General features: G+C 56.3%; 1 protein-coding gene across 14 annotated transcripts in view; it reads right to left on the bottom strand.

Annotated features, from left to right (window-relative positions):
* LOC122378405 (plasma membrane calcium-transporting ATPase 2-like) overlaps positions 1–27,882 on the bottom strand; it is a 60,236-nt gene that overhangs the window by 16,411 nt on the left and 15,943 nt on the right. For 7 of the 14 annotated variants that reach the window (XR_006256019.1, XR_006256012.1, XR_006256013.1 and 4 more), the window contains exons 2-12: positions 26,805–26,836; positions 16,896–16,948; positions 9,508–9,701; positions 8,477–8,668; positions 7,023–7,064; positions 6,332–6,570; positions 5,839–5,974; positions 5,231–5,365; positions 2,921–3,013; positions 1,170–1,621; positions 237–479 (exon numbers count right to left, since the gene is read on the bottom strand). Coding sequence is in view for 6 of the 14 variants with exons in the window: in XM_043359425.1 (XP_043215360.1) it covers positions 237–479; positions 1,170–1,621; positions 2,921–3,013; positions 5,231–5,365; positions 5,839–5,974; positions 6,332–6,570; positions 7,023–7,064; positions 8,477–8,668; positions 9,508–9,667 (1,692 nt within the window). In the remaining 8 variants the exon portion in view is untranslated. Of the gene's footprint in view, positions 1–236; positions 480–1,169; positions 1,622–2,920; positions 3,014–4,768; positions 4,808–5,230; positions 5,366–5,838; positions 5,975–6,331; positions 6,571–7,022; positions 7,065–8,055; positions 8,068–8,476; positions 8,669–9,507; positions 9,702–16,895; positions 16,949–26,804; positions 26,837–27,882 lie in introns of all 14 variants that reach the window. The other 7 variants (XR_006256016.1, XM_043359427.1, XR_006256014.1 and 4 more) reach the window with 6 other exon arrangements.

The raw sequence follows: 27,882 nt of genomic DNA on the forward strand, positions 1-27,882 counted from the left end.
CGTGGAAATAAACACGATAACCGCACCTTACCACACACCGACATCTCTAAACTTCAAATCCACCAGGGATCATATAGCAACCAACATCGCACCAACCCACACGTTAAGCCACACAAAGCCCACCCAGTAGCCCATTCTTCCCTTCCATCGACCCCACACACCTTCAGCCACCTGAACCCCTTCACGTCCTCTCCCCTCCCCATCCGCGGATTACCCCACCGCTCTGCCTCACTCACGATAATCATGGACGTGTAGCCGCTGTTGATGGAGATGCCGTGGACCACTAGATCAGCCACGTGAGGCGGCAGCTGCTCGAACTTTGGGATCTGCTTGTAGCGCTGCCCGCCCAGGTACAGCTCGACGGCCGTCATTCGATTGGTGGTCAGCGTGCCCGTCTTGTCGGAACAGATGGCCGTGGCGTTTCCCATCGTCTCACAGGCGTCCAGGTGACGCACTAGGTTGTTGTCGTCCATCATTTTCTGCGGGGGGGGGGGGGGGGCACGAGGTCAGGTCACGGGTGCTAGGTGGCGCAGAGCCAGGACATACAGCGGGGTGCGGCTGACAGTCAGGGTCTAGGTCACTAATCATAGGACGGAGATCATGTATCATGGTCCATAGATCACGAACCGAAGATCACACAGCGTGGATCAAGGACTGCCAGTCAGGGACAGCAAATGATAAATAATAATAATCGCAGCGAATCACGGGGCACAGACCAGGGAGCACGGGTCACTGGTTCGGTCACGTCCCGTTTCCGTAAAACCCGGCTGGCCGGGCGCGGCACGTCGCGGCAATTCGCCGAGGTGGCGCGGGTTTTTAGCGCGCCACGCTGCACTCATCGGTCGCCCCAATCACCGTAAATCACGGCGCAGCTCCGGGGCGGCGGCGGAGGCGCGTCAGCGGAATCACCCCGCCGCCGCTACCGACGGTGGCTCTGTCTAACGCACCAGTCACATATGATAGCAGCGGAGGAATTGTGGAACAACGGTAAGACACGAGGGAGGATAACAACTCACAGGGAAGGAACGAGAGAAAGGGGCGAAATACAGAGAATAAGGAGTGAGCGATGGGAACAATGACACAGCATGGGAACATGATATACATATGAGAGGATACAAGTCACGGAAGTAGCCTAATTATGAGTTGCCGGTCCCTCGGCGACCACTCACCCGCACGGAGTAGGCGAGCGAGAGCGTCACGGCCAGCGGCAGACCCTCGGGCACCGCCACCACCAGCACCGTCACGCCGATGATGAAGAAATTGACGAACACGCCAAAGTACTTGGGCTTCCACTCGTCCTTTTCGATGACGAACTTCTGGATGCAGAACTTCATCACGAGCACAATCACCACCAGGATGGCCATGAGGGAGCCGGCGTAGCCGATCTGGATGGCGAGCTTAGTCAGCTTGGCCTGGAGGACGGACTTCTCCTTCCCGCCGCCGCCTCCGCCACCCCCGCCGCCTCCGCCTCCGCCTCCGCCTCCGCCGCCGCCGCCGGCGGCCGCGCCGCCTCCCTGGCCGTTGTTGTGTTCGGTGGTGGTGATGACCGGCGGCGTCTTGGCGGCGGCCGCGTGGTTGTTGCCCAGGCCATCCTCGACGCTGGCGGTGCCGTCGGCGGCCGCTGGCGGCACAGGAGAGACCGGTCAGCAGCAGCCGCTGGCAGCCGACTCAGCCGCCCGACAGGTGGTACATTACAGCGCCGATAGCCTTTACAGTTGCGCTTCAAAGTTCGCAGCGAACGACGCCGCGGCCGACTCGCCAAATATCAGCTGCTGGGCGTCAACAACGGCGTATGGTGCAACGAGGCCAGCTGAATATATTTAGCATAGGCGGCTGCAACGAGGCGACAATGATATGAGGCGATTCAGCCAGCATATGAAGCGATGTAACAGTTTACAGTTTAAGTGAATCGTGCAGCACGCCTTGAAGATTTATTACAATGGTGCAAAACAGTGGACACATCATCCAACACACTGGTAATCACACTCGCAAAGCAGCTGGCAAGCACATGCTCTAGCGCGCAGTCGAATCAGGCGGTATGAATCAGGCGGACCAGTGAAGGTGCTGTAGTCACTGTGAAAGCCGCAAGGCCGAACACAAAGGAAACAACAAAGGGACCGGAGAAGGAAAACACGTAATTTAGAGCGAAATCACGTTAACATCTCTAACAAGCCAATAAAGAACAACAAAGAAAGCATTTCCGTAAAAAGGATTTCTGGACGAAACTAGGAGTGATTTACATTCGTTTTTTTACCAGAGAAAAATTATGCGGATAATAACTAGCTTGCAAAAATACTTCGAGGAAATCCAAGACATTTATGACAGAAAAGGTGCATTGAAGAAAGAGCGGACAGAGAGAAAAGGAAGCTAGGGTGGGATGAGAGAGAAGGAAGAGGGTTGGAGAAAAAATAACGAACTGGCACACAGCTTAGGACCAAGGGAGAGAGGAGAGTTGGAGAAAAAGCGTGACAGAGAAAAGGGAGAGAAAGAGAGAGAGAGAGAGAGAGAGAAAGAGAGAAAGAGAGAAAGAGAGAAAGAGAAAGAGAGAAAGAGAGAAAGAGAGAGAGAGAGAGAGACAGAGAGACAGAGAGACAGAGAGACAGAGAGACAGAGAGACAGAGAGACAGAGAGACAGAGAGACAGAGAGACAGAGAGACAGAGAGACAGAGAGACAGAGAGACAGAGAGACAGAGAGACAGAGAGACAGAGAGAGAGAGAGAGAGAGAGAGAGAGAGAGAGAGAGAGAGAGAGAGAGAGAGAGAGAGAGAGAGAGAGAGAGAGAGAGAGAGAGAGAGAGAGAGAGAGAGAGAGAGAGAGAGAGAGAGAGAGAGAGAGAGAGAGAGAGAGAGAGAGAGAGAGAGAGAGAGAGAGAGAGGTGAAGGCGCTCAGACATAGCGTAGGAGAGGCGGTAGGACGGTACCGTCCGAGGCCAGGACGTCGTCGCTGCTGGTGCGCGGGTTGAGGATGTTCTGGATGCGCTCACTGCCCGACGGGCCCACGCGCTGGAACGGCTCTGGAAACAGGGACAGGACGACGGTAGGATGGGTAGGAACAGGGGGACCAGTGGTGACGGAGTGACTCACGGGCGACGGACAGGAGAAGGGAATGCACACACGGATGCACTGCGCGGCTGTGAGGGATGTGAGCCGCCACCGGGGCACACAGGCGGTGACGGGGCGGCCGGTGGTCGCCGCAGGCTGGGCCGGGCGGGCACCGGCCGCCACCGGGCACGTGCAGAAGCGGACGGCATCGGCACAGAGACCAACACCTCGCCACGGAGAAGCGGTGCTGGCAAAATCGGCCCGCGGAACGGGACAAACCAAACCGAACGAAATCATAATTTTATAGTGGGTTTCGACTAACAAGAGATCATGTTTCTTACCTAGTGAGGATAACAAAGAAGGAATCAGAATCAGTGGTCATTCGCGGCAACTTTTTTCAACCAAAATGCCTAGATTTTCTAGTGGATAGCAAAAATGTCTTCTGTTTAAATACGCGACTCGTCAGCACAAGCAGACGATATATGTACATTTTTCATTGACGGGACAGGACGAAAAAGCAGTCCTTCAGGAAACCACAGCTGAATCAGCAGACTTTCACAGTGCTCCACGTTATACATAAAGCAGGGATGTGTTAAGTAGTGAGTCACCAAATATTTACAAATGAACGCCGTGGTTGACTCATGACTTACTTTACAATGATACGAAAGCAATTATACATTGCATCGACCCCCTATGCTTCCAAAGAAGAACTGATTGTATCTATACGAGTATGTACATTTTTTAAGTGGACAGTCTGTAAATGAAAATAAAAGTGCGGCCAGTCCCGTTTTTGGATATCTCAGGAGATCTATGACCACGCTTCATCCACCATTACTACCCCAAATATCACGCAGTTCCTATCATCCAGTTCAACCGTTTCACGCAGTACACCAATTTCAGACGCAGCCGCTCGGAAAACTCTATCCGACCGGACGTCAGGACGACTGCCAACGGCGATACGTCTCAGATCATCAAAGTGCAAACGGCGCGCAAAAACCGCCGAGCAATGGCGGCGGCGCGGCGACCAGAGACTGCGCTAGGCGGCGCGCCGGGATTGCGCGCGGGACGGTCGGACGTACCGCGATCGGACGGGGGACGGATTGGAACGGCTGGGGGTTCCTCAGGCCGAGAGGCAGCGGCGGCAGGCGGCAGTCACCGTGCAGCTCAGAGAGTGCGCGCGTCGCTCGCCACAAGGCACACACAGGGCGGCGAGAGAGAGAGGGATAGACACAGAGCCAAAAAGATTCAGACACAGAGACAGCCGCGGCCTTCAAAGGCGAGCCAGCAGAGGTGAGCACACTGGCAAAAGCTTGCTACAAAAATTTAGGGCCATTTATGTAAATTTATTTAAAAGTCATTCCATCATTCAAAGGTTGCACACTAAGACTTCAAACGAAAAATTGCAATCAGCGCTTATGAAAGGAAATTTGCGATTGAATAAACTTCTGTAAAGTGTGGTGTCTGTAGTATAAGGTTCAGAATTCATTAAAATGTCTCTCAGAAGTTTCTGCCAATCGGTAATCACCTCCGCACGAAGAGCACATCACACGGAGAAGCACTCTCTCCAGTTGGTCTTGGGAAGCTCGCCAACAATTAGGGACAGTTGTGTGCCAAAATCGCAAGCATTGAGAGAGAAGAGAAAACTCAAGAGGACAAGGCAGAGTGGAGAGAGTGTCATTGCTTTCAGCCATTCAGCGTCATTCAGCTTAAAGGATTTTGATTGTCACCTGCGGTATTCTTCCGGGCTTTTCGCTGCTTTTTGGCCTCTACACGGAGAAGAGCGTGTTGAAATAAAACCATGTTAGTGAACAAAACCAAACAAACCAGTCCAACTATGAGAGTCTGTGTAAAGAGCTCAGGTTTATCGATACACATGCAGTTATTGCTAAAACCAGGGCGAAATCTATCAAGGGGACAATTATCATTCCCTAGTCTATTCGATGAAAATATCTAGGTCACACATCACTGCAAATGATCTACCATGACCAATCACGATCAAGTATAAAACCAGGCGCGTTCGTGGCACTCTGAAGTGCTCCAGGGCCGGGTCGGGCCGGGGGCAGGGGTCGGGGAGGGACGGGGTCCCCGGTGCCGGCCAGCTCAGCTCGGCTCGGGGCCCGGTCCGGCCCGGGGCGGGGGGGGGGGGGGGCATGCCGAGCGGGCCGGCGGCCGTGCGCGCGGCGCGCTACCTTTGCGCCGCCTCTTGGCCTCCTTCTGCTCCTCCTCCGCGGCCGCCCCCAGCAGCGTGAAGATGATGCCGGCCTGAGAGTTGACGCCCACCGCCGTCACCAGCATCTTGCCGCTGCCTTCCATCACGTGGGTGCCTGCCGGCGCACGGCGCACCCGTCAGCGATCGCAAAACAACCGCCGTCAACTCCACCAGCCGTTCAGCCAGTGAAACATCGCACAACTTTTCCTTTTAACGCACAACTTCCCATTTGACTGCGCCCAAGTCCCGGTCAAAGTCCCATCTAACCTTTACCTAACACCAAACTCAGCACATACGACCACCTGGCACCCAGCGAACTCAGTGGAACCCTGCTGGTAAATTTAGCACGGCGTCGATCGTGAATCGAAACCGTATCACTGCCGTTTCGCAGAACACCAAACTCGCGCAAATAAGCGGCCATAGCGACGGCAAATGGTCGCCGACTGACCTTGCAGTACCCCTACGATCGTGCCGTGAGGTCGGCCCGATTCCTCTCTCCCCCCCCCCCCCCCTCCGCTCGTGGCGTGTCACGAGCATAGTCACACGTCCGCACCTACGTAACGGCGTCACGTCAGCCAGCCAGCCTACCTGAGAGCAGCATAGGGTCCGACTTCTCGCCCTTTTTGACGTGGTCCGACTCGCCAGTGAGCGACGACTCGTCGATCTTGATGTCGTTGCCCTGGATGAGAATACCGTCGGCCGGCAGCAGGTCGCCATATTTGATCTGCAACCGGGCGCAGTAGCGTCAGTGTCGCGGTTCCACCGGAAGCGGTGCAGGCGCGCGTCACCGCCGACACACTGCGGTGGTGAGGTCAGCAGTGGCACCAGTGCAACCCCCAGCCTTTGTCCCACGCCGCACTGACGTCCGTGAAGCCACGACCGCCCGGCTACTGACAGCAGCTAACGCGTCCGGTGGTAAGCGTCATCACGAGCGACTCGTGATGACACCACTGTGTCCAACACGGAAATGGCATCACCATAAAACCGGACACTCCGCGCAGTGAGACACCAGCGGAAAATAAATCACAGGCATTATATCCAAATGGAGATAAAACACCTTAGATATGTGACGGTAACTCACCTGACAGATGTCGCCAACAAGAATGTCGCCGACAATGATCTCGTGCGCGGCGCCTCCCCGGATAACGGAAAATTTGTGCTCGCCCTCTATCCGGCTCTGGAGGCCGCGGAACTGCTTCTCCTTCGACCAATCGTTGAAGGCAGTGACTAGTACAACAACTATCACAGACACGAGGATGGCCACACCCTCAATCCAGTTGGCGTGCGACTCCGATTCGTCGGTGCCTCCTGACCGGACGACTGTGAACGGAAACAGCGAGCGTCAGAACAGTCACAATCAACAGGGCGGCGACAGAAAGTGCGACGAAATGTAACGATCGGTGGTGCATAGAAACGCTGGATTATGTTTAAAGTTTTCTAACAGCCGAGCCAATCTGGCGTTCTGCGTAACAGCAAAATTATCCACGGCGTGACACCCAGCAATATCATTCCCAAACTATACTCGACTTTTCCGCGCACGGACCGACTGACCCAATGCCCTAAAAGGTCAGAGCAGTTAACAGAATGGACATCAACATATAACGCTCTGGGGCGCTACTTTAATCTCGCGGCCACTCCGGAGAGGCCTGTTTGGGTCCGGGCATTACACCCCAAACCGGCGCTGGGCACGGAACAACGACTCATCCTGGCGGGGCTCATCATAATCAGGGCGCGCCGCGGGTCGGCTGGGGGCCGCCCGGTCGGGTCAGTACCTTCGTCATCGTCCGGACGGTAGGAGTCGGGCAGGTCACCTTCTGGAAAGGACAGGATACAGAGGACACGTTCAGGATTCAGGACGAGGTAAACACAGAGCAATATTTCAACACCCTTTCAGCTAATTGGCTAATTACAATCAGCTGAGGGACGTTGTCAGTCTCACACACGGCCAGCCCACATGCCCGGGCGCCGGGGAATTCAGGGCGGGGTCGGAGGGACGGCACGGCACGCCGCCGGGCCGCCCGCGCCGGCACCGGTGGCGTCATACGAGGGAAGCCGGCCAGTGAAAGCTCATTACGGCCGGCCGGCAGCGGACGGCGGGGTGTCGCACCCGATACCATCGACAGACGGACCGGCGGACGGGCGCACCGCCGGCCCTAACTGCTGACCCAGGCTGGACGCATACCCGTCTACCCACACCCCACCACTCCCCAGCCGGGTCCAGTCTTCCAGCCCTTACTCTATCCCTGTTCCGGCCCCAGTCTCTGCTCTCGCTCTCTGTGGCAGAGAAGGTCCCGAGGACCGGCCGTAAAAATAGCGACGGCACCGGATTCCGCAGCGCTTCCAAGATAATCACCGAATGCGGTACACCGGCCGGCGGCCCAGCGGCCATCCAGCGGCAAAGAATTGGTGCCAGGCGGGCGGCGGGCGGCGGCGGCAGCGCGCGCAGAGCGAGGCGGCGACGCGCGCAGACGGCGGTCCGACCTGCCACCGCCACCGCCGCTGCCGCCGCCTCGGGACATCGATCGAGCAGCCGGCCGGCCGGCCGGAGATGCCGCACGAAGGCCAGGCCAGCGCTGACTCTTATAAACAGCGCGGCACCATCGAGCGGCGTCCGGTGCCGCCGGTCCAGTGCCGCCGCTGATACCGGCACAGCCCGAACAGACACATCATTGCGCGCGCCGGTGGCCGATTAGGGGACCATCGATAACTCGTCGCAAGCACGCCGGGACAGGTCTGGGACGGTCGACCATTGGGGCGGAGATCGGCACCACACATACCCCACTCACTAATCAGGGAGGGACTTACCTCCTGCTTCCTCTGCGCGGCCGCAGTGGGGAGAGAGAGAAAGACAGCTTTATCACTGCACCGTATACGGCCGACAAGTGCGCGGCGCCGGAAAGACTCGCTCAATTAGCCTACGCCGCCGCCGCTGTCAGCAGCGACGGAAGTCATGAATAGCCGAGTAGCCGCGGCGCAGACCCGCACCACCGGCAACAGCCTGCGGCCGCCATAAGCGCGGCAACAAGCGCCCTGATGAGCGATTTGACACGCGGCACACGCACACACCGCGCTCGCATGCCGCGTAATACGACCGCGCCTCGGCAATTAGTACGTCATGTCCAATCATCCCCCTAACGCGGCACCGTCCGCTGACATTTCGTGCCGCTGAAAACATACGAACGCTAATGAAACTAGTTAGATCGGCGACGATTGGCGAGTTACTCACCTTCCTCCTCTGCTGGGTGATAGAAGGATAGACCTAACGATACGATAGCGGCGATTATCAAAATGATGAGTGTGGTGTCCTGCAGAGCCTCCCACACCAGCTCTATGAACTTCTTTGGCGGCTTCGGGGGGATGATATTTGACCCGAAGTTCTCTTTCCTATGTTGAAGATCTTGCGGGCTCCCACTCAAGCCTGCGAAAGCCAAACGCACCGTCGTTAGTCCTTCCACCCACACAGAGCTCGTAGTAAATGAGTAATGACACATCACAAGGCGAGTAGCCACCTCATTGCCGGCCGGCCGGTCCCCAAATAGCCGGTGTTGACCAACAGGCTCAATATGTCATAGGCAGTGTACCAAAATCATATTTTTGCTTGGGTGTCAGAGGGGAAAATTGCTGACCAAAAAAAAGGATGAGAGTAAAAATTGTCGGTCAGGTAAGGCCCAAAAAGAGTGGGAAAATGATCAAAAACATTAATCTATCTACAATTGTGACAGATGTAAAACAACCATTCCCGCAATTGCTCCTTCTCGGTGGGATTGGGAGTGGAAAATTGGGCTTGAAAACTGGAGGCGAGAGTGGAAAATGATTTGCATTTCGATGTCGTTTCCCACCCACATCTACAAATTTTGGGACACTGGTCATAGGTCGCGGCTGTGGAGGTCATCTATAATTACCCGGGCGGCACCGATTGTAAACACGATCCGAGCCTACACGCCACGGCATGTAGGCTCAGTGGGGCGGCCGGAGCCGGACAGGTGGAGAAACAATACGGCGGCTGATAAGGACGCTATGTAATACAAACATTGAGAGTGAATAATACGACAGATGGTGCCGGGCCGTAGCAGTATACGAAATCAAACTTTGTGTGAAGGTCACATACAACCGTGCTTAGAAACATTGAAATAAAACGACTACCGCGCTTTCCCATATCCACACTTCGGTTTTACTTTCAGCTCTGAGGCTCACCATACATTTCCCCTTTCTTTCAGTCACTTCTACCTGGCCTGCAGCCCGCCAGCGGCCACTCACCATCCTGTGGCGACGTGTAGAGCTTTTTGCAGATCTCCAGCACGCCGCCAAACTCGCTGTTGATGCGCTCGAGCGCCTCGTGGCCGCGGAACTCCATGAGTTCGCGCAGCTGTTTGAGGGTGACCCCATACTGGGCCGGGCGACCGTCTATGGTCGCCATGCTGATTGGGCGGGGCCACGAGTGTCTCCTCTAGCTGTCGACAGAAGGGGAGAAGTGCCGGTCAGTCATCGAGCTGGTAGACGCCAGTAGCTGCGGCCACAGACGCATCACACACACATAAACACAGACAGCAGACACACACACACAGACACAAGGTTCGTCCCAGATTGCACAGGACCCAAGCGCCGCACTGTTGAGGCAGGACCAACGAAACCGGTTCCGCGTTGCTTCCGCACATTTGGCACGTACTTACACGCTCGGCAAAACATCAGAGTGGCCAAATTTGGGCGGGCTGCGCGTGCCGTCGACGACCTTCGGCAGCACGGCGGGTACGCCGGCGGCCGAGGTCAGGCACGGCGCTGACAGCACGCAGGCCGACCGGGCGCAGTGTCACACGGGCAGCAAGGTCGGAGGTGTGATATAAACATCCCTGTCTGGGGCAGACTGGGTCGCTCCGCAGCCACCGAGCCCCGCTCGGGCCGGACAGCGATACCCACAGAGCACCGAGCACTCGAGAGTCGAGCCGGTCGACGCCGAGCGGCGCCGAACAGGAATAGGCCGCGCTGTTGACCGGCGTTGCCAAATATTTGGCGTCGGCGCCCGCCACTGGTTCGCTGTCAATGACCAACGAAAACCGACGTGCGGCGACTTCCATCCGAGCGGTGTGCGCACTCTGCCACTGATGAAACAGGCCGACGGCGGCGAGCCGCACTCCGGCAGCACGCTCCGCCGGACAGATGGAGCGAAACAAAGCCACCGTGTCCGAACCGAGACCGAGACGGGCCGCCCACCGCATCGAATCAGTCAATCTCGACAGCTATCCCCATTCCCCATTTCTGCAGCGCAATCGGCGAAAGGAGCGCACCCCAATCAAACAGGGTGACTGCGAATTCCGACGCCGACCACCGTGGTCGTCTTTCCCACGGGTGGGAGGCGGTGGCCTGTCAGTAGCCACACCTGGCTAGTCTGCGCCCACTGGGCGACGCCCGTGTCCCGGCCAAACCAGTCGGCCGCCCCTTGGCCCTCCCGACCTGCACAATCGGGAGCGGTCGCTCGGCAGGCTGGTTAGCCGGTCGGTCGGTCGGTCGGTGGGCGTTGAGCCAGCCGGTCCGCCGGGACGGGCCCAGCCAGCCTTCCCGGCTCGCTCGCTTGCCGACCGGGCCACCGCCCGCCCCGTCAGACCGGTTGGCAGCCGGCAGACGGGACGGGACGAGACGAGACGGGGGCCGGGCGCGCGCAGCCGGCCGGACGGCGCCGGCCGGTCTGATGTCTGCCAACAGGCTGACGGCTGCTGCTCGGACACTGCAGATCGCAGGCCGGCAGTCATCAATACACTTCACAACACATCCGCGGGCCATATTTTATGCCGCAGTTAGGATGAAACAATGCAGCAAACGTGATTGCTACATCTGGTAAACGACTTCCCTGGGTGAAACCGGCCATCCAACAAAAAGTCCTCCGAGATTAAAATGCAGCCGCGCAGCTCAACGGTCGGGTTTTTACAGCCATCACCCGTGTGGCGGGGCCTTTGGCTACGGTCGCCGCTGCCGGCGTCACCGCCAACGCTTTGGTCGTTAACTAAAATGAAGGCCATAACATTTCGATAAAAACACGCCAGTTGCCCTTTAGCTAATCCTCCCGAGCATTCAACAATCCCGCTCCAAAAGTGGGCACGTTATATAGGATTAGGTGGCCTGAACGCCCTGTATAATAGCATGGCAACGGGCACCGCCGGTCAATACTACTGTCCAAAGGGAAATATGCAGCAATGATGGGCATTCAGCTATCATATCATTCCGATTTAAGGCATACAGATGCCCCAAAGGAAAAAGGCACCAAACCCTGGCGTTTAGATGCAATATTTTTGAATAATGCATGCACAATATGCGTGCAGGCCTGTTTGTGGTAGTCGGGAGAAGCAAACTCTCGCCTCTTGCAACATAATGTTTGCTTAAATTATTCAAAGTAGCATACCAGCTGTATATGGTTATCTGAAGGCGTCAGAACCGTTGAGAATTTGCACTTGAAATGTCAGATTTTAATAGAATTACTTCAAAATGTGAAGTTTCTGCTCATGGCTGTTATTATAGCTACATCACCAGCCAGGGTTTTGCAGTTAATTCGTTGCCGAGTGTTCAAGCAATCCAGAGAAAAATGGCTGGGTAAAAAATATGTTCTTACTATGAAAGGAAAACCGCTACCTGTCAATGAAGCTGTAGCTCGAAAAGAACGCTTCCTGTGACGCCGTTTCGTGCGCTCACAAAATAATGGACTATTCTTCATAATAACTAACTTCTTAGTTTCGTCAATGCTGTAGCCATTCAATTACAAATTAGATTGAAAAATTAACTAGGCGAGCCAGACATCGGAAACAATTGCTCGCCTGATGTTCTAAATAATGGACAATGACAGTTCCCTCCCCAACCAGAAATCAGCCCGCCCCGCTGTGTGTGACTGGGCTGAGACAGGAAGAACAGCGAGGAAAACGGCTATATGCGAGGTTCAGGTTTTCCTCACGATTTCAGGCAACACCTGGGAAACAGGTGTGCGATGAGCCCACATCAGTATCATTGAAGTACATCAACTACATGACATTCGGGAACATAAAACACAGTGGCAATACGGAACACACATGAGTCCTTTGCACCTAAATAAGGAGCTAAGCAAGCGATTGCGAATCTTAATGTACTTATGCAATAACGCAGCTTTAATTTGACTAGAAAACTAACCAGGGGTTCTGCGCTGCTCCGCAATTTCGAGAGTCTCGCCGGAAACAATTTCCTTATATACTCTTTGATTAATTAAATAATAGCCCCGCGTCACGGAGAAAGTATCTCAGGAGCCGACGTTCGGAATTGGCTCAAAGTTTATACACTCGTGTTGATAAGCCAGTTACACAGTCGTCACTCGCAATCACGCATCTGTAAGCCAATTATGACGATTAAACTCGTCAACAGAATTAGACGAGGCGCGCCAGAGCACAGTAACTGTTCTCGAATGAGCCGCAGTCGGCGAATGGTGTCGAGTTTCATGTTACGGGAGCTGTGCTTAGTAAAATAACGCTAGTCCGTCAACTCTAATAGGCGTCATTAGCCTCACGGCGGGAGTATCTGTGGCAAACCAGACCTCTCACTGAAGAAAGGCCCAACCTGGCATAAACTCCACCGGTCCGAATCTGAAATTAATGCCAATCCACCACTGGTATATATGTAACATGCATATTGCATGCCCATCGAGAAAAGTCCCGAGGACAACAGGCACTTTTCATCACATAACAACCCTTGTCGCTAAAGTCGAAAGCAAACTGACCCACCGGTCATATAATAGTCAAATACAGTCATCCAACAGGCGTCTCGACATCGTGGCTTCGTGAGCGGTGTACTCAGTAAATAACCACAAGTTAGATCGGCACTTAGACGCCAAATACGACAAATTCCACTCTCTTTATTTGGTATGCCAGCCAGCGTGCCATCCAGCACTATTTACACACATCCGTGACGGTGCCACATTCGAGACGTCTCAACTGTGACGCTCAAAGTCCATTTGTGAAATTCGTCGGTCTGAGTGATGCCTATCGACTTATGAGCAAGCAACCACTCAACAAGACAGGTAAGAGCACAAATCAGCTGGTTTGGCGCCTCCATTAGGGCCGCGGTTCACATAGCAACCCGTTGCTGAGCATGGACATCCCGAAAGGATATGACACCACACTTTTGGGGACTGACTCATGAGCAGCAGAATGAATGGATTCATTTCCGAGCACGCGACGGTAACTCCAACTTTGCTCACCCTTCTAAGTTTAAAAGGCGATGAGCGGAAAGAGCATCATATGTGAAAAATGTCAAATTGGTCACGCAAATTTAGCCCGACTACCGACAGAAGCATACAATTAACAAAAAAAAGTTTTTCATCATCTCAAAGTAGGTAAGTCAAGAACTATGACATGTTTGCATTATGATGCCATCTCTCGCAATTGGGCTATTGACATCAATTTGCCAGGGAACTGCCTTGCTTTCATTTTCTTAGAACTAAGTTGTTCTCGCCTCTCAATTCCTATTACCTCCCAATCAAACGGAAGGGGCACAGAGCCGGGCAAATTGAGCCATCCTAGGACGCGAACTGAACACGGCTGTAGGAGCCGGGGTATACGGAGGGCACGGGGTTCGGGTGGAGACCGGTTCTCCACAGACTGCAGGCAAATCCGAGAGACGGCGGCCCGAGCACGCTGCTCAGTATGCAGCGCATACACGACACACGCCGCCCAATACCATCATTACCGGCTAATTATAGTCGCGGGTGTCGCAGTGAAGTCACGCTGCACAAACCCGAGATCCGCACAGCAGCGATCGGTATCTTTACGGCCGCCGAGGCAATACGCCAGAGATTTACACCCTAGTCTTCCTTATCGACCGCATAAGCCGTGACTAAATGTATTATCACGAGTTGTTGCTTGTCAACCACCGGCATGATAAAGCTCTCCGCAATAGATCGGACCCGCTATCAATTGCGCTCGTTTGTTTCTTTTGGCAGCCAGAACAGCTCATTGACTTCAGAGTACGTAGGTTGGATGTGTTGATGAGACCCGTGCAAATCGCAAAGGCATTCAGGTCGGCAATCTTGGTCCATCTTATCTGAAGTAGTAGATCGAATGACAGCCACGGGATCGTCCCCGCAACGAACAATCGCAAATGAATCGGTACCGATACGGTAATATCAATACCTACTACCACCAAACCTACAACGCTATAGTGAGTCAGCGAGGGGAGGCCAAACGTCCCAGCGCAGCCTTCCCTTCGTACAGCATCAAACCACAGGGGTTCACCGTGTCATGTCGGAAAGATAGGCGGGCAAGGCTTACATATCTCGTTGATCTGGGGTCAGGTCAGCCACCAACCGGCCCGGCCATTAAATGCTCACATGATGAATGAAAGGAAACCTGCGCAAGTCACGCAACAGTCATGCTGCGTCATGAGCCGAGCCGCGTTATCTTTCACGTCCATCGAGCGATGAGTTCACGACGGCTGACGTGTCTGAGACTGCCCCTGCACAGACAGTCGACAGAAAATACCCACGGAAGCTTTTGAGGCCGGCACGTCAGCCGTAATTCGTGGCGAGCACGAAATGGTAAAAACGGAGCCATCAACACGTAAGTATCCTGAATTGAGCACTGGTTAGCCGCAACAATGAAATACAATGAAACATAACCCACATAATCGCATAAGCAGTGCACTAACTCAATGCTTAAGAATATAGGTAGCTATATATCAAATGTGTTTCGAAAAAGCAAATGTATCAACTAAACATGAAAATGAAGCAACAAAAACAATATGTCAGCGCCCCAGGGGGAATTGATCGGCCTCAGTTTATTTAGCCACTGTCGGAGCCACGCATACCTTCACAGCACAACACGACAAAACGCCCGGTAATACACAGAGGGACAGGCTGGCAGTGTGCCTACCATCACAGCACAACACAATGACGAACGTCACAACACACGGCACAGAACAACACACGAGACTGTGCCCGTGTCGGCACCTCTTCCCCTTCCCTCCGTTCGCCCCGTCACGGACCGGCCAGCTCCGTGAAAGGCCCACCGCGTGGCGAGCGACTTTCACCCATGTACGATTCCAGCATTAGCGGTGGGCCAATCGGGCCAATTGGGCCGCGATCGGCCGGCGCGCCCCCGGCGCAGTTACGCCAATGATGATTGAGTTTTGGGGCGCGCCGATCCGTGATGGTCATCCCGCTCGGCTTTAGACGTTGTGCAGCAATTTCGCGGCGCCGCACACGTCCGGTCGTGGCCGGAATACGGCGCCGGCGGCAGCCGCCGGCCGCTACCGAGGCTCACTCGTGTCGTGATAAAATTAACAAACACTAAAACATAAATTTCATGGCCCGTGTCCGAGTGTGCGGCTATTTCGGACTCACGGCTCACGGCAGCGGCCGTCCCTGAGACGGGACCGGACGCGCCGATCCCTCTCGGCCTGTTTAGAGGTCCATTTCTTGCGCCGGCCCCGCGCCGTCTGCGGCCGAGCCTGACCCCGTGCCAGATCTGCAACGGTGCGCACCGCCGGCGCCGCCGGCGCCGGTACCGCACCGCCGCGCCGCCGATATAGACACCACCGCCGCCGCCGCCGGGATGGGTGTTCCGCCCGGGCGCCGCCAGCCGTAACCGCAATGCGCCTGTTGCAAACATTTCACGAGCGCACCGTCGGACGCCGAGCGGCAGACAATCGCCGTCCTGACGTGCCAAATGGCGTCCTACTTGGCAGCGTCGCCGCCCCCACGACAGAGCGACAGCTGGGATGGACGATTTGCGGCGTGTCGCGAGACGGGCGCACAAGTGTTCACCCACGCACCGCGTTTTTCTGACGGCTTGCGAATCATTGTCCCAAGCTGACTGGTATCGCGTTACCCTTTTTCTGACGTCCCTATGCCCACTCCAGGACTGCCGACCTACAGCAAACAGCCCACTTGAGGTTGTTCTCGCTAAGCGGTAATTGGCAGTAGCCACTTAGCGCCTTCGACACAACAAGGGTGGCATTACAGCGATGTAGAATAGCGCGCTGGTCTTATGTAGCCCGGTGCATAGAGCGCCCGGCGCGGTCGCCACGCCCCGGTGGGCGGTGCCGTGCCACGTATGACTCTCTCGATCGGCCGGCCCCGCCCACGCATTCCCAACGACTCGAAACGGCGACAGACGCCTGCGAGTCACGGCGTCCCCAACCACTGTCGGGACCGACAGGGCCATACGGACGGCCGCCGCAGCCGGCGCCGGCCCGGGTAACCCTGACACCACAGCTGGCGACACCTCACGTGCCGACGAGCGGCCGACGGCGGCCGGGCCGGCGCCGCCGGCTGCGCGGGACGACCATCGCGCCACGCCGTTCGTATCGATTCGCCAGCAGCAGCCGAGGCAGCAGCGGACGGCGGTCGGCTGGCCGGCGGCGACGGCGCCCACACTGCACTCGGGCCGGCCACATACCGGGCACAGCAGGGTCGGCGTGCGGCGGCGCCGCCCTCCACAGCGGTACACTCTCACACCCGCACACACTGACACCCACCTTCAGCACGGCGCTCAGCGCGCCGTCCGCCCAGGCGCACCGCGCGCGGCCGGTCGGCGGCTCACACACAGCTCACTGCACAGTGCACAGTGGGCCCGGCGGGGAGGCACGCGCAGCCCGCCCTCACTCACTCACACTCACACACCTCCGGCAGCACTGCTCACCTTGGGTCCGAGCCGCGTCTGCTCATCGGGGCCCCGGAACCTCGCGGCTGCGTCTGAAAGCGAGGAAAGGGTGGGTGAGAGACAGAGCGCGCCGGCCGACGCCGACGCCGACGCCGACGACGGTCGCCGGCGTGCTATTTCGGTCGCCGTTGGCGGCGGCAGCGGCGGCTGAACGGACAGGCCGCCAGAGGCCGGTCGACACCGCGCCGGCTGCTGCAGCTCGACTGGCTCGGCAACAGGCGCCCTCCCCGCCGGCCCGGCCCGGTCCGCCGCCTCAGGTCAGCCCTACACCGCGCCGCGTCGCGTCGCGCGCGACCCACGGTCCCCACCAGCTGCGGCAGGTCACCGGGGAGCCTGCCGCAGCCGGTGTCAGTGGGCGCACCGGTGGCAGCGCAGATGGAGACGACGGCGGCGGAGGCGGCGGCCGGGGACTAATTTCGTCGCCGGCGGGCCAGCTAAATCACCGTCTTCCCGCCGCCAAGTGCTCATGGCGCGGCTGTGCGGCGCTCGTCTCGACGACGAATATACCGGCGGCTCAGCCAGACGGCCCGGGCGAACGGCGGGGAACAGCCGCACCCTGTATGGCAGCGCCTCTACGACCACCGTCGTTAACCGTCTCTGCCAATACCAACAGCGCAGCCACTGTCGGCACTTTTGTTACAAGCACAGCCTAGAGGAGAACGCGACAGCATCAGACACATAGTGTACAATGCATATTAGCGAGAATCCACTAGTGTTCACTGTTCACGAAACATGAACATCATATGAAAATCTGCCTTCGAGCCTAAAGCTTGGCAAGTTGATCAACACCACAAGGTAAGTTTCCATCACATCTACGCGGTTGGAAATGGCAATTGCATTAGTGTAAATGCCTCCCATTGAAGATCTACACCCAGTAGTTAAGGTAGACAATGAGTAACTTCTCATTCAGACCGCGTACATCTTTTTCAACGCCAAGCAAAAGGCGCACGAGACTTACGAAACAATCGGCGCGCACTAATGGTAAAACCATACACGCCAACTGGCTGAGGGTGGCCGATGGTCATTCTGTGAGCGATCGCTGTGCGCCCTGATCCCTGCCCTGACCCTGCTCAGGGCGACTGACGTCTGGCGGCCGCTGGCTGCTCCGTGCCCATGGCCGCCCGGGTGGAATGTCGGTCAAGAGCGTGTGAGAGCGCGCGGCAGAGCAGAGTGCCAGGCGGGGGCCGCCGCCGCCGCCGCGTATCGACCCGGGCCGCCCGGTCGGCTGGCTGGCCGGTCGGTCACACCACCAGCCCGGCCGCTGCCGTCAGCAGGAGCTGATCGGGGAACCACCCCTCAGAGCGGCCCCAATCGTCAGAGAGGGACCGCCGTCACTAGCAACTGATCTCGGTCCCTGCATCGTCTGATGACGCACCAAGGACGCGCCACCCGCGGCGGACATGCCCTGATGACGGCCGTCATCGGGCGCCATGACACCGCCCGGCGGTCGGAGGCTGGTGACGGCGCCCGCCGCCCTCCGCTCTGAGTGATACATTTCACGGTCCGGCGGTGCCAATGACCGTCTGACGCGCTCGGTGGCAGGTGTGGGTTTCGCTGCGGGTCGACGGAGCACGGCGCCCCGTTACCACCGTGACGACTAGATTGAATTCACCTCGTCAATCATCTCACCGTGCGATCGACCCGTCCCGACCTTGACTAATGCGCACCTGAATAATTACAGAGCTAACAACCCATGACGTTGAGCAATAAGCCGGCGATAACGCGGTGTAATTGAGCAATTGTTTGGGATCCGGGGGAATAAACCTCACGCTGAGGCGTTATCGCGCTACTGGGGCTGCAGCAATTACCACCACGCGTGCGGATTACGCTTTATTCGCCGATCGCATGTGTGGCCGTGGCGGGGGCGTCGGCCAGCCGCCTTCCACTGACATCCTCTTTTACCCGCTCTCCACCCCGATACCCCACGCCTCCTTCCCCTCTCCCAACCTGCCACAAACACACGCAAGCTGGCCACGAACAAAATAACGGCCGCCATTCCCCAGTGAATGGAACAGACGCCTCCGCTTTGTTACTTGATTATTTGCTTTGGAGCTTTCTGGCCCGGCCACTTCGCTGGACGTTTTGCGCGCAGTCACACAATGGAAAAAGTCAGCGGGCGTTCTGGGAGTGCTATTAGCCGCTCATTGTTCCATAAATACCCAGTTCCGTAATTACCCGAAGACAATGCTGAGCCTCACGGATGTCACGGCCAGGGTTTTCTCTGAGCGGCCAGAACACGTGCCCTTGGTAAAATGGAGCAGTCTGTCGGCGGCAAACAGTGGGCAGGCCACCAAAGAATGCTCTCCAGTCACTTGGTGAGTCATGTCCTGTGTACTCTGGCGCGGGCTCGACCGACAGGATGCCGCTGTCGATGGGTTGGACCAGATAGGGATCTGCACGGGACAGTCTCGGCGGCTAACTGCGCTGCCGCTCAAGGGCCGACTACCAGCGGTCGTAGGCGGTTGATTGTTCTACACTGTCGCCTTTAGCGGGACGGAGGCAAAGGGGCGGAACAGAGGTCGGACGGAGGTGGAACGGGTTCGTGCAGACTGCAGGTCACCGGTACGGTCAGGCTCCGTGGGTGGCGGAGGCCACCGTCTTGCTGCCCAGCCAGTCGACCACCCAGCTTCCCGTCCAGCTGCAACAGCCGCTAGTTACACGGACTCGAGCCGACACAGCGGCGGAGGTAGGTCAAACTTCCGGCCGGGGCGAAAGTCAAGGTTACTGAATTCGACTCAGCACAACTGTGCGGGCTCGTTGGGTGGTCCAACAAGTGTAAAGCACCGTCAAACGATCGAGAAACATTGATGGTGAGGGCTAGTTTCTTCAAGAACATCGCAATCTGAGCGCATGTCTGTGCGCTTGATCACCCTCTAAGGAACCCAACAGCGTCCGTGTTTCAGGCTCAACGTCAGAGCGTACGCTGGTTTACGCGCGATCAGATGAATTGTTTACACGGGCTACATTCTTCCGACGCCAGATAAGATCAGTGGAGCGCGTCGTAAAAGGTGCAATGAACAGGCCATAGTAAACGCACGAGCACCGCAGCGGGGCGGGTCGACGAGTGAGGAGTGGCCCCGCTCCGGCGCTCGTAACACCGCGCTGCCGCCCCTCTGACATCGGACGGTGCACGGCGGGCCGGCCGGCTGCAGCTGCGGCCTCCCCGGCCCAGGTTCGGCAGTAATTGCCGAGGTCGACATGCATGAGTTCGCCGAGGATCACTGCAGGCTGGAAGGCACAGGAAGACGCAACGAGCGAATCTGAAGATGGCCCTCAGCTGATGTAACTGCCACCCAGAGTCGAGCACAAGCAGGTCGGCGATATTAAACCCAGAGAAGATGCGCTACGAAGCCTTCAGCACGATATGCATATTTCACCCGCCACACGGGGCACTGACTGTGGGGCTGGACTAGGCCGAGCCGGGCCGGATTGGAGCGCTGGGCTGCAGTCAGCGCACGGCGCGCCGGTCCGGCACGACCTCAGCGGGGTCGGGTCACGAGCTGCACGGCTCGTCGGTACGACCCTGGCCGACCCATCAGACCTCGCAGCTCGTTAGTTGTCTGACTAACGCGGTGCGGCGGTCCAGATGAAACGTGATTCAACCAGTCGCCGCTACAGGCTAATGAGCCGGCCAGCCGCATTGGCAAGGCCGCGCTGGAAAGGCAGTACTGGCAACGGTCGTCAATGTTCTGCTCTAGTGATTCCCCAACATCATACCAACCATTTTCCAATAGGCGACTGACTCTACTGAACAGCGCCCAGCGGGATGCTCATTTGAAGTTGTCACAAACTTCCTGCTTTACTGTCACACCACTATTTCTCCGTCCTTTACATTGATTTGTAACTCGCTTTCCTTCGTCACTGCTTCTTCCTGCTCCTCGCTTCTCCGCCACTGGCCGCGTTCAATGCTCGCCATCAGCCATCCGTTCGTTCCGGCGGCCCGCCCCGCGCGCTATCCGGGCCGGCCCGGGCCCGTTACGGACGCGTCCATCTCTCTCCGTCTCGATCTTGTCTTGTCTGTCCCGCTCCATCCCACTCGGTCTCGCCTATCCTCTCCATTCCGTCCGCCGGCGCGGCCGCGCCCCTCGCCGCGTCCCGGCGGCCCTGACACGTGTGTTCCCCACCCACCGAGTGGCAGTGGGACGCCATCAGGCACACAGTGGCGACAATGGCCGGTGACGGACGCCCCGGCGTGTTACCGTCGTCACGGATGGTGACGTGACCTGTGGCTGGCACACAGGACCAGCCGGGAGCAGGGACTGCCGACGGCTACTGCCGCTACGGCAGCGGAGGGTGTGAAAGTAGCAGGGCAGACCGGCTGACCCGTCCGCGACCTGCCGACCCGGCTCCCTGCCGCACACACCGCGGCCACTTCCAGTCGGCGCCGCGGCCGCCGACCCCGCCCACTGACCGCACACAGACCGCACGTCTCAATCAGCCACTTGTGATTTATACCCGCTCCACAGAGAGGAAACGTAGCGCCGTGCGTCGGCCGACAATGACAGATGTGCTGTTAAATCACGTCCGTGACTTTTCGTTTGTTTCTGCCGCACGTCCACGGCCAGTCAAACTCATGAATAAAAACATACAATATTTGGCCTAGAGAAAACTCAGTCTCGTATCTGTCAGTTATGTGACACAATCTCACCACTTTTCGGAGCCCTGCGGTTTGGCCTGTCTAATCCGCACCTTACGGCAAACCGTTTTCAGCGGGTCTGCGGCGGCGGTCGGCCGGCGGTCGGCCGTTGGCAGCCCACCAGGCCGGTCGGGGCCCGGTCCGCCCCCTCTAATCACGACACCGCGCCGGCCGGCACACATCAGCGCCGCCGAGAGCTGCCAAATCCAGCCCCAGGCCGCGGGCCTCTCTCCTCCCTACTCTCTCCCTGAGAGTTTCTGAGACCCCACTATGCACCACTATCAGCCCGCGAGTGAGTGTGCTCGCCTTCTCATTTGCAATTTCTGATTTACATGCGCCCGCAAAACCACAGGCAAATGCAACCGTCTCCCACCACAGCCGCGGCCCTTCCACCACACAAATCCTTCCACACCACCACCTCTCCCTGCTATCACAGCCCGCTCACCTCAGCTTTCTCACTTCAGCCCAGTAACACAGCGGGCGGCTCCATCCCGGCCGGCCCAACGACCCGCCCGCCTCGCCAGTCTGCCCTCTCACTCGGCCCGACCCGGCCGCCCCCCGACACTCGTATCCAGCCGACCGAGGTCGACCCGCCGCGCTCCGGTTTTACGATAATAACCGGCATAACCGCGGCCGACATTTGACCCGGCCCCAGATGGTGATTTCGCCGATGCCACCGCTGGCCGGCTAACCACCGCTGGGCCGGAGGTGAAGACGTCAGCACGACGAGCTATCCGGCCACAGCGCCGCCGGGACGCCGCCGGGACGAGCGGTGCTGACGCGAGCATAGATAGGAAGCCCTGGATGTGACGCTCTGCTGTCGTCCGGGGAGGCAGACGATAACAGTCACGATGTGCTCTATTTGCATCAGCGACACGGGGCCCGCTCGTCACCTGCTCACATGACACTGACACACCAGGCCGTCAACAGTCACGTGACGGTACACCCCGTCCGTCCGGGACCGGACGGACGGGGACCGGGCGCCGCCGTTTGGCACGGCCGGTGTTCCGTTGCAGGCCGGCCGGAGCGGCGGCCAAGGCAAACAGAGCTGGCCGGCGCCGATGACGCCGACTTCACGGTGAAGGGCAGTGTCTGGCCGTCGCCGGATACCGCTCATCAGAGCGACGTCCGCATTCCGCCGGCGGGCGGAGGCAGCGGAGGCGGACTGTCACACTCGGCCGCCGCCGCACACAGGAGGCAATCACCCTTCTGGGGCAGCCGATCGAAAATAAGGAGCAGCCCGCACAGTCGCCGTGGCCGCCGAGCAGCTGTCAGCGCTGAATAGGAATTGTTGAAGCCTGTGCGACTTTGACGCAAACAAATTTGTTAAAGCCTCTGCAACTAGCAGCTTAAAATATTGACAAAATGAAGGAGACAAAGTCACTGTGTTTTCTTAGCGGTCCCCGAGCGGGAAATTTCTTAAAATGTCGACAAAGAAATGATGCCAGCTCTTGTCCCGACATCACGGCTCGGGCCAGCCGGATGACATGACAATGTCAGATAAGTTTGAATCCCGTTTGCAGTGCAGAACATAATTGTGGCATTAATATTCAGCCAAGATGGCGTGTGAGGCAGTTGAGCCGATGCCGAAAACGTGTACCCACCCCATCGCGGCTCGGTCAACTATACATAACCCACATACCGGTAACGTACGGAGAATGCTAAGTAAATCTCGCGCCGCAGCTCTACCCTAGCGTCGCTGTGCACCCGACTGGGCCACAGAGAAGCCACTGAAGGGCAGGGCGGAGTGAAGTGGGCGTGGCAGGCCGAGTGGGGTCGTGGCAGTCTATGTGCTCACGAACTGAGTCCTGCCGCTGCCAGCGCCCAAAGATACACGGCCGTTGTTTCAGAGCTGCCCGAGCAGCTACCTTACACCATCGCCCATCACTTGTCACTACAACTACCCCATACAGTTTCTGCACCGCGCAACTGCACTTGGATACGACCACGCCTCGGTGAGCCGGCGAACGACATGTCCGCCAATGTATCCGGATCAATGCGTCTGCAGAGTTGGGCTCTCATCGCTGAAGTTTCAGTCCTCCCTCCCCGCCCCCGCCCCAGCCGCTCCCAGGGGACCGGCAGGGCGTGGTGAGCGGCGGAGACACCAACCACCGCATAAACCATCGGTTCGACAAGCGTGTGCGTTCGACGTTCACCGGCCGCCGCCCTCAGCTGACACAGCGACCACGGTCGTGACCCAAAACCAATGTTTACTGCTGCCGCCGATGCCGCCATAAACAATGGAAACACGGACCGACGGCCGCCCTCCATCCAATCAGTGGCTCGCGCGCACAGCCGACGCCCTGTGTTCTCGACCCGTTACAGACGGACGAACAATCCACTCAACGAGCGACCGAAAAGAATCGATCTATTTTGAACACTGAGAGATGAAGTATTGCCGGCGTGTCTGCTTAATGCTTATTGGATGTCTCAATGTTCATTGCTCACTACCGAAGGTGAACGAAATGAAGCATACAAAACTGCATTACAGCGAAAAGATCCCAACGATGAGCTCAGTTTTCAAAGCCATACAACTCCATAATTATTGGGAAGGAGGAGGGCAAGGAAAACCGTCAAATGTTTCAGTCTATCCAACTAAGCTTACCCAACCAATCACATTAGAGCGAAGAAAGACAGCGGCGTGTGACTGCGTTTTTCCGAACGCTATGATTAGGCCTCATCGGCGTCAGCTGCTGTGGGAACGCAAATGACGTACGCCGACAGTATGGAAAACAAGCGAAAGCCCGACGGGATACCAACGCGCCTCCGTGGGTCAAAACGGATCAAAGCGAGACAGATGGCATGACCCTAAGATGAACGAGCTCATTTCAGCTTTGACGTCTGGGGCTTACGCTAACCAGATGTCGTGGTCCAAGACACTGTCAAATATGCCAGCTTGGAATTTCAAAACCGTGTTCAAACATCCAATGGAAATTTAAGGGACTATTTCAGCTAGGCTAAACACCAACGTACAGCAGTAAACCTGAAAAACAAGCACCTAGCCTTGTACTCAATAAATGATGATCAATAGGCGACGAAAATCATATTCAGCAACATAAAAGCCCCGTCAGCTCAACTACAAACGAGCGGTGCACTTGCATTAGCACCCAATAACCCCTGACATTCTCCGAGCTGGTACGGCGGTAAATTTTGACCCGGCGCTCCGGTCATCATCAGCACCTCGCCATCGACCTGAGCCGGCCGGCGGAAATCAGGTCAGCCGTGCTCACCGGCATCGGAAGCGACCACCCATCAGCCGGCGGCGGGCCTGCGGCGCATCGGAGCGCCCTCGGCGGAGTGCCGGCCGACCCGGGCTCTCCGGGAAATTCGAGTCGCCGCTGCCTTTCCGTTAGTTCGGCACGGGCAGGGGCAGAATTGTACCCACCGCAGCACGGCGCTCAACCGCAGGTGCTGTGGCGAGCTGTGGCGCAGTGTAGCCCAACTGTGGCGCAGTGTGCCGTGCGTCACACCAAGTGTGCGTGACACGCTCCAGCAGCGCACCGACAGCTGCGTGACACGATGTCGCGAACGGCAATGAGGACTGCACCAGCGGCACACACCGGCCGCCCGTCATATTACGTCTGAGTGGCGGAAAAACGGATCACACATTAGCTTTGCAATCAAATATAGGAATTTGACTAGCCGGTCCATCTTTTCCAAAGCAAGCATTCTAGGTAAACCGCAAACTGATTGTAACACAGCCCACTCCCTTGAGGTGGGGTGGAGGGGGGGGGGGGGGGAGAACCGTTTCGCCCAGGCAGCCACGATGCATATTCAACATGCCAAAACACACATCGCCTGTTGGGCTGCCGGTGTCGGTGAGGCGCCGCTCCCCGGTCGCACCGCGATGTTGGGTTCGAACCTTCGGCACGGGTCAGGTCACGTCTAAACTCCCAAGATGGCCGCGACCCTAGCGGCTGTTTACCAGGCCGCTCTATACACATTGCTAGCGTGACAATCGACCGCCGTCTTCGACGCTAACGGGGAGGGGAGAAGGGGGAGAGGTCGTAGTACTACCTCGCGATAGCGGGGACTTGATCAAAGTTGTCTATTAGCTAACCATTATCTATTAGCTAACGGCAGAGATAAGGCCAACCCTTGCAATATTGTTGATATACATCTGGGCACTCTCGAGGGCAGGATACAATTCCGCTGTGAAGAGCATGATTAGAGCTGCAAGTGTGGAATTAATCCGAGAATATACCTACTACAGTGCCATGAGGGAAACCCAGATTTTTTCAGGCTGAATAAACAAAAAATTAACTTTGCTAGGTAATGAATAAGCGAGGCTGCAGCCCGACTGAACATTTACTAGTTGATCGACTTGATACCGTCAATGAGCAAGGTGACAAGTTCAGCCTAGGCGAAGAGAGACGCATGAATAAAAAAATAAACAGCCGTTCTAGCATAGCATGGGCTGAACAACCATTATCACTTAGACTAAATTTGACAAATAACTGTCTAAAGGGCCCAGGAAAACCAATGCTCCTGATGAATTCCTGATGAATTATTTGCCACCGGTTCATTATGTAACATCTTAGACAAACGTCAGACGTCACTCATGTCAAGACCTAGCGTTGCCGCCCGTTGGCACTACTCAGATGACACGAACCGCCACTACAGATATCGTTGACGTACTCGGTCGGACCTCCGACCCCAGCGCCGCAGCGTCGGATCAAGGACGAGAGATAAGCCACTGACTCGGGACGGTATGGCCGGCCGTAGGGCACTCACAAGTGATTCGCACCAGCCTCTCAACGGCACAGGGTTGCGATTGACGCGAGCGGTGTAATAAGTGACGTTATAGAGGTGCTGTGTATCGGATTGAAGTGCAATCTATTCATATTACTTTTATATAAAATACGTTTAGTTGAAACCGTTATGTAAACGAAACCTTAAAAGATAAATGAAACTTACAACGCCTTCTTTCTCCTTTTTCGTCTCTCATTTACATGAACAACGAAAATGGTGTTGAGTATGGAAAATCACAAGAACGATCTACAATCGAACATGAGACGAGACCATGTACCAGCAAGCACAGACAAAAACGACCCCTATGCACGAACCGGGTCCGTCCAAGTTGTTCCCAGAGGTTCACACAAAGCGACCGTTTCCCGTCACACCAGCAGCACAGGGGTGAAATTTGCAACAGTTAAGTTAATCGCCCGTTAGCACGCAAGCTACCGGACTAAATATGCAGCGCTTCCAGAAAATTTCAGAAGACTCAGAAACGATATACATCGTTCACGTACCTTTTTCAGCTATGCTAGTGACATCAAAAGATCTGAAAAGAAGATATGCAGGGTCAATGAAATGCAACGATATGAAGGGAAAATACACTGACGATCAACAGCTGATAACTGTTGATCGCGCTGCAGACTGTGTAGTCAACTGATTTAGTCCAGTGACACTTGGTGACGAGGCAAAGTACCGTGCCTGGTTGAACCGAACATCCCTCAACTGATGTGGCACTGGCAAACACACTAATAATTGCTGAGATGCTGACGATCTAACCAGCTCATAACAAGGGTCATGTTGGTAATTCATCAAAACGTTGTGAGGAAATAAGAAAGACGTAAGAAGCATACACTTGTTTCATAAGGCAAATCAATAAATGGTTGGAGCAAAACCATGGTCATCTATCTGCTACAACTGTTCCCGGTATATTTATTTCCAAATAAAACAACCATCGGAAGGGAAAATTGTGGGCAGTTCAACCGTATAAGTGCAGGAATATACAGCAGGACTGTAGTGATAGGAAGACTTGTCTTCTGGATCAACTCTGTCAATGCCAATAACTGGCAGGACAGATATTGATAGGATAGAGGCTATCATCAACGTTCCAGTACAGGCACACGAAAACTGCACCAGCACATAACGTACTGTCCATTATAAACAAATAATCCCAAACCTGGTATGAACTCAGTTCTCAAGCGAAGCTCAAGATGATAAATTATGCAACCGTTGTTTATGGCACTGCACATGATCAAAGAATGCTTTGATCATGTCCATTGTTTTCCTCTGATCATCTCAGCAATCTGATTTCCCAAAACATGTCCATTTATTTTCCTCTGATCAGCTCACACCATTAGTGTAAAGGGTTCGCGCCCACGCTCGTAGAAGATAAACCTACGTGGCAGTGACGCTGATCCGATCAACATGCCTCCTCAGTATGAAGCCGTACCACGAAACAAAGCACGTGGCACCTCTGGGAACCCGTGCTGTTACCAACAAGGAACGGGGCAGACACAAGCGCCCATATTTAGGAAAGAGCTGAGTCAGCTTTTCCTGCCCGCACCTCTATCCAGCTAATGAATGGTCTATGTATAA

Source organism: Amphibalanus amphitrite, unplaced genomic scaffold, assembly GCF_019059575.1.
Source record: "Amphibalanus amphitrite isolate SeventyFive unplaced genomic scaffold, NRLGWU_Aamphi_draft 000059F_arrow, whole genome shotgun sequence".
In the NCBI taxonomy this organism is placed as follows: domain Eukaryota; kingdom Metazoa; phylum Arthropoda; class Thecostraca; order Balanomorpha; family Balanidae; genus Amphibalanus; species Amphibalanus amphitrite.